Source organism: Cibotium barometz, chromosome 36, assembly GCF_041138505.1.
Source record: "Cibotium barometz isolate CiBa-2024 chromosome 36, ASM4113850v1, whole genome shotgun sequence".
NCBI classification, from domain to species: Eukaryota; Viridiplantae; Streptophyta; class Polypodiopsida; order Cyatheales; family Cibotiaceae; genus Cibotium; species Cibotium barometz.
Genome location: NC_141081.1, coordinates 4591533 through 4597957, shown reverse-complemented (window position 1 = coordinate 4597957; position 6425 = coordinate 4591533). Strand labels below are relative to the sequence as shown.

The window sequence follows — 6425 nt, the reverse complement described above, 5'->3', positions numbered from 1 at the left end:
TATATAGGGCACAATTAGCAGTAGTTGAAGCTTTTGTGGAAGAAGAAGATGCATGATTGCAGTGCTTCTCAAGAGCATGCCCAGTGAGGAATATGGTCACTTGGTTTCAACCTTGCAAAATCTTCTAGAACTAACCTTGGAAGCCATTGAACCTACCTATTTCAAAGAATTCAAGAAAAAGCAAGAGATCCATGGTCTTGAAGACGGAGCTTTCTTTGTCAACAACAATAACGAGGGAAAAAAACTAGCTGCACTCATTGTGGTAAAACTGGTCATGTAATCAAAGATTGCAAGTATAAAAATAAAACATTCACTTGATACTAAACCTCTGTTTTCCGTGAACAATGCTCAAGATAATATCTACATTTTAAGTCATTCAAGAATAATATCTACATTTATGTTAGTAAAGCCTTTGATTTTTCCATCGCTATGATAAGTATCCTCCTCAGAGTATGATGGCTCTACAAACCAATAACTTTATATGGGCCTTTCTCAACTTTTTCTCAAATATCATCTTTCTTTACTAAATCGTATTGTTCTTCCCCTTCACCAACCTTCTCTTGTGTTGTATACTTTCTTTGAATTCCCTCTTCCTCTTGTTATTCCCTTCTATCTTTTGACACCTCTTTTCATGCATCATCCAGCATCTCTTTTCTCTCCATTATGTCCTTATTTGCCTCCTTTATACTCATCTCATCTTTGAATATATATAGTGTATATATATATATATATATATATATATATATATACACACACACACATATATAACCTACCAAGTAAGAACAAATATATTGGAAATAAAAGATCATGCCCTCAAAGACATCGTATGATGAGCGTTAAGCGTTACTACGGCCGTCTCGATGCAATGTGGTGCTCCTTGTTAGTAAACCTTGGACACTCCAATGCTGGCCTATTAAGGTCATTAAACACGGAAGAGGAGGATGCGGGCGTCGACGTCTTCGGGGACGTGCTTGGGCGGTGGGTACTTGGGTAATACATGGGATAAGGCCTTGGCCAGCCGCAGGGACCGCCGGAAGCGCAGGCGTTGGCTCGCGCCGTCTCGAATGCTCTCGAGCGCAGCGGTGGCTCCACCTGTGGGCACTTCCTGATCGTGGCAGCCAAGAAAGAGCGCGTTCGCGCGCACGTACGTCCAGTTGCCTGTGTGCCAGTCGAAGTCGTAGAGCGCAAGGAAGCGCTGGCCGTAGTACGCCAAAAGCTCGATGGCGGAGAGCACGTAATCCACCTCCTCTTCGGCCATGCTGTAGCACAGGCTCACGCGGGCCCATCCCGGCTTCAATCCCTCGTATCCCTGTCACGCACACTTGACGTCAGACTGGCTCTCATCCTGCAGATCCAATATCGAATCGAGGTGGTAAATATACCTTCTTAATCGCGCTCCTAATTGCTAATGATTGCTCTTTACCAACGCCCAACAAAATATGCCCATAAGGCCCAGCGCACGCACAGCCCCCACGAGCTTGAATTCCAAACAAATCATTCAGCAATCTCACCACAAATCGTCCATGCAGTGGTTTTCCACTGGAATCGACATCACCAGCATTATCAGTAATATTGGGCTTCGGCGACGTCGCATCCTTGTTGGTGGTCGTGTTGACAACGAAGGACAAGATGGGCGCTCTTTTGGCCGTTGTGCTGCCCAGTATTCGGATGTTGGGGTGGGCGGACAGCCGCGTCATGGCCTTGTCCATGTAGAATGACTCGCGATCCTCGATCGTCGCGTTTCCCATGAAGTCCTTCACCCAGAACGCCACACCACATCTGACCTTTCCCAGGATGGCCGGGGTGCCCCCGTCCTCTCTCTCCTCAATGCCTTGGTGGTACAATGTATCCTACATGCCAGCTTTCAATAATGTACGTTAGATACGTGCCAGCTTTCAATGTACGTTAGATACGTGCCAGCTTTCAACCACTTGATTATACAACAACCTCGCTTTCAAATATTAATGAGCCACCGAAAAGTAGCCTCTCTCTTTGAACCACCCACAAGTACGTACTCATTGGGTGGATGAGGTGGCACCCTTTTGGATGTGGCGTCCACCCCTCATGACTGCTCAAAAGGGTGAAAAAATAAAATAAAATATAGTGTGTGCGGTAAACAAAAAAAAAAGACTTTCTTTACTATCTTCATTTTGTGGTTCTATAAACAAGCCTAAAGGGTAGAAATGGCAGATTATAAGAGGATACAAAAAGGTTACTATAAACAAGCCTCAAGGGTAGAAAAAATTACTGCCGGTAGTACCAAAAGGCACAACTTCTTCTTCTTCTTCTTTAAAGCAAATAATGATCTCATCACAAAGAAATGTAGGTTTATTATGAGCCTTTCAAATTCACATTCCAAGGTTGCTATGAAAGGTTTGAGCTCTTTTTCAAGCTTGGCTGAGTCACGTCTTCCTCTAATGCCAATGTAACTAACGTGGACAAATGCATGCATGTATTTCAATTCAATGTTCATATGTTGGCCATGTAGGAAAGCGGTCTTGCCATGCCCCAATTCTCGCAAATGTTTCGGGTCTTAATAGGTCCATACCTTTCATTAGGTTTTTAAAAAGTGGGCATGGGTTTTGAACAAAAACTCCCACCTAATCCATATAAGAGGACACTATTAATGGAAGCATCTGCCAATCCTCACTCTATTCGGGAGCAAGTTTGAGATTACCCCCAAAGGATCAGAGCTAGCGGTCTCTCTTTGGAAGGCATGGTTCAGAATCAAAAAGCACCTAAAACCATCATTGAACTACAAAGATATGATGGGTATTCATAGCAAGGACTCGATCTGGTGGCCAGTAGTTGATGTTCCTCTAGTGGAAGCCAACAATTTGGTTGAGGCCTTAAAGTTACACAAAATGAACATTAAGACATGGGGCAATCTTTGGAACAAAGAAACAAATTCTTGGCTCTCAAGAGCAGATCTTATTGCCGTGTACAGCCTGTCAGATAGCCAATTGGATCTTATATGCAAAAGGCTGATGTGGTGGAATCGTAAGGACTGGTGGCTTGTGGCTATTGATGATGCCCCCAAGGTGAAAGCCTTCCAGTGACGCACCAGAAAAACATCTGGCCTATTCCTCATCAGCATACCGCGCCTCCTATACAATGTATCCTCAATCAAAGATGGAAAATTCTTTGGGATAGGAAGCAATGGTACTTTCAATTTGAAGCTCTTTGGGACAGTTATGTAGAACCCAAGAAAGCGTGCTTGGCTTGGCTAATCATGTATAGAGCCATATGGTCTCAAAAAAAGCTCTTATGCTAGGGAAGGGTGATGGGAAATGTGCTAGGTGCCATCAGGAAGAAGACGATCTACACATCTTTTATCTCTGCAAGGAAATCGCCCCATGGATAGCGAGAACCAACGCATATGTAACTAGCGGGGGAAAATCTTCACTATCTTGGAAACATTTGCTTCTTGGGGAATCCATTGGTTGCTCCACTGAATTGTGGTCAGTGCTTAGAACAGAAATTCTTTGGTTCTTCTGGATAGAGAGGTTAGCGGCAACTTTCAACAGCAACACAAAATACTGGCACTCTGCAAGAGAACCTAGTGAAGGCGGGAGAAAGAGATTCTACCAAAGGAAGCTTAGTGCCATTAACTCTAAGCTTTCAAAGGTGCAGGAGAAGATAGATAGGAAGCCTAGGAAAGAAAGACATCGGTTAGCCCTCTGTCACCTTTATGAGAAGAAGGACCATCTGGAAAAAGTGGATTTCAGCTATGTGTTGAAACTCCATTACTTGTAATTTGTCTCGTCTTTTTTTTTAAATATAAAGCTGCCTTTTATTGAAAGATGTGTCACACTTACATCACAAAAGGAAATAAAAGCACCGCATACATGCCTAGACAAAAACTTCACAAATTACAATGCTTGTGGTGTTTTTTTGTATAGCTAGGGTAGGTCGCTTCAAAGTAGTGGTTCTTGTTGTGTTTTTTTTTTTTTAATGAGGGATTAGGTAAGTGGCTACCATGAAGCTCCTATCATCCACTGGGTCCCATGCCCACAAGATGCGCGATTAGCAACATTTTGTAAGGCTAGGCACAATATCAAGAAAACCGTAGGACTCAGGAGGGAATGATTATATGCATTTAAGATAATATATACATTTAAGATAATATATACATGTTTACCTGCTCATTGAAGCCATTGACGTAGGCAACAGTACCTCCCCCGCAAGTGGAAGGAGGGTTTTCCCCGAGCATGTACAAGCTTCTCCTCATCAATAGAAGGCCAGGCGTGCCGGGTCCACCCACGAACTTGTGTGGGCTTAGCACAAGAGCATCGTATCCATCCTCTTCGCTTGATCTCATGTCTATTCGCACGTGTGGAGCACTGCAGCAAGAGTAATCGTTCGGATCGATTACATGTGCATTGTGGTGTTTGTTTATTCAAAATAAAAGAAATGCGGCATTAGTTTCTGGGTGGGTGGGTTTAATTGAGTATAAGAGCTAACCTTGCTGCAAAATCAAAGCAAGCAAAGGCTCCATGCTTGCGTAAGAGACGAGCTATAGCCCTGGTATCAGTGATGAGCCCTGTCACGTTGCTGCAAGCAGAGAAGGCTCCTAGCTTGAGGCGTCTTTTTGAATGCAAATCCAAGGCTGCTTCTAGTGCGATCATGTCGATCGAGCCCTCTTCATTAGCAGGAATCTCTATAACCTAAGGGACAAACAATCAATGAAATGATTAATCCATCAATCTGTATAATTGGCACCTTAACAAACACATAAAAACACCTTTACAAGCTATGAAACAATTCAACGTGACAAAAGGCCAATCATTAACGAATGCATCTGATATGGTGCTGAGGTTTTGCTAGGCTTCATATAGGGGCAGTGCTAGCCCCAAAGACATTACTAATGAATGCATCTGATATAGTGGTGAGGATCTGCTAGGCTAATTTGTACAAGGACATTGCCAGCCCCAGTGACATTATAAATTGATCCGTATTAGCACCTTGACAAGAAAATAAAAGCACCAATTATATTAACACTGAAACAAGTCAAGGTGAAAAGAAGGCCAATTAGTAACCATTACCTCTGCTAGGCTTTGCCTCCAAGAGAGGAGGTTAGAGTGGTGCTCGTAGGGGCCTGTGAACACAAGCCATCTCTCTTCACCGCAGGACCTCATGCTCTCGAGCACGCGCGAACGCAACGGGGAAGAGATGGCTATGCCCATAACCTCCTGGAGGCGCTTGATAGCAGCGGTGCAACCAGATCCACAAAACAAGAGAGCATCATTGCTTGTCCCCCCTAATTGCGTCTTAATGTAATCCTCAGATTGGTTAACTATCCGGCCTGTCCTCTTACCAACATAGCTGTCATCCGTGTGAGAGTTGCCTGCGAATAATCAAGATGATTACTGCATAAAACCCGGTTTATATGGATAGTAAAAGAATTATAATTCCCGTGCTGTGATCCATTGATTGTATCAAACCCCTAACTTCAAATCTAAGCATGTGTGCACGCGCGTCTTGCCGATTAACTTGCAGGGGGGAGAGAGAAGTTATACCATAGAATGTCAACACATTGCGCACAATGAGATCTTCAATGAATAAAAGCGACCTGCCGGTCGCTGTGTGATCGACATACACAAGCTGGCGTCTACCGAAGGGTGTGACGAACTCGTGGTTGTCACCGATCAACTGCGAGCGCAACCATGCAAGCCTCTCTCCCTGGCTCCAATTGCAATTCAATGCAAACCCTTTATTGCTAAACATAGTCGACAATGGATCACCCTCTCGGTCGATTGGCGAGCTGCTAATTCTCGTATAATCAGACGCTAAACATACGCTAATCTTGGCGGAATCAGAAGCCAGAGTACAAACATCAGCAGGCTCATCGTAGGATCTGCCACAGTCTCTCTCTCTTGCTTCAGCCTCTATAAGTCCTGAATGCACAGATGAGAGATGCTTGCTTCCTCTAGGTGCTGGCAATCCACAAGAAATCACCCACTTCTGTGTCTTGCTAGACCCGAGGACCATTTCTCTCTTTCTAATTCGGAACTTTTCTACAAATCAAGCTAAAAAATCAGAAATTTTAATACAGTCTTTCGTTGCGAGAAGGCGAAGACAGATCTCAATACTATTCAGGTATGGGCTACTTAAACAACAGATATAGTTGGGGTCAGATGTCATCGTTATCTCCACAAATTAAAATTACCGAGAATGCACAACTGAAAAATTCGTGGCCGTAAGTTAGTCGTGGATATTAAATATTGTCTTGGCAGAGTTCGATTCAATTCAAATTGCTTTAATTCACCGGTCAATTTTTGACGGCTATGACTATTCTCATTAGTCCAAGCCGGTTACATTTTTGACGGCTATGACTATTCTCATTAGTCCAAACCGACACTGCTCACATCATCACCTTTAAGCACTACAAAAGGAAAATTGCCCACCCAAGCCAGAAAAAAAAA

At 43.5% G+C, this 6425-nt stretch overlaps 1 protein-coding gene across 1 annotated transcript; it reads right to left on the bottom strand.

Annotated features, from left to right (window-relative positions):
* Nucleotides 1-232: 232 nt before the first annotated feature.
* Nucleotides 233-6161, bottom strand: LOC147617425 (uncharacterized). The gene is made up of 6 exons (XM_086775678.1): nucleotides 5520-6161; nucleotides 5046-5347; nucleotides 4465-4667; nucleotides 4142-4343; nucleotides 1383-1850; nucleotides 233-1309 (listed from the first exon to the last, which is right to left on the bottom strand). Exons 1-6 carry the CDS (start codon nucleotides 5989-5991, stop codon nucleotides 923-925), a joined length of 2034 nt encoding a protein of 677 aa, XP_086631804.1. The 5' UTR covers nucleotides 5992-6161; the 3' UTR covers nucleotides 233-922.
* Nucleotides 6162-6425: the final 264 nt, after the last annotated feature.

What these genes read in the sequence shown, in the direction of transcription:
- LOC147617425 (XM_086775678.1), bottom strand. Translation starts at nt 5,991, where the DNA reads ATGGTCCTCGGGTCTAGCAAGACACAGAAGTGGGTGATTTCTTGTGGA. An exon ending in TGCTTTGATTTTGCAGCAAG is followed by an intron (nt 4,344 to 4,464) that starts GTTAGCTCTTAT and finishes CTCTTGCTGCAG; the next exon opens with TGCTCCACACGTGCGAATAG. An exon ending in TTAGGAGCGCGATTAAGAAG is followed by an intron (nt 1,310 to 1,382) that starts GTATATTTACCA and finishes TGTGCGTGACAG; the next exon opens with GGATACGAGGGATTGAAGCC.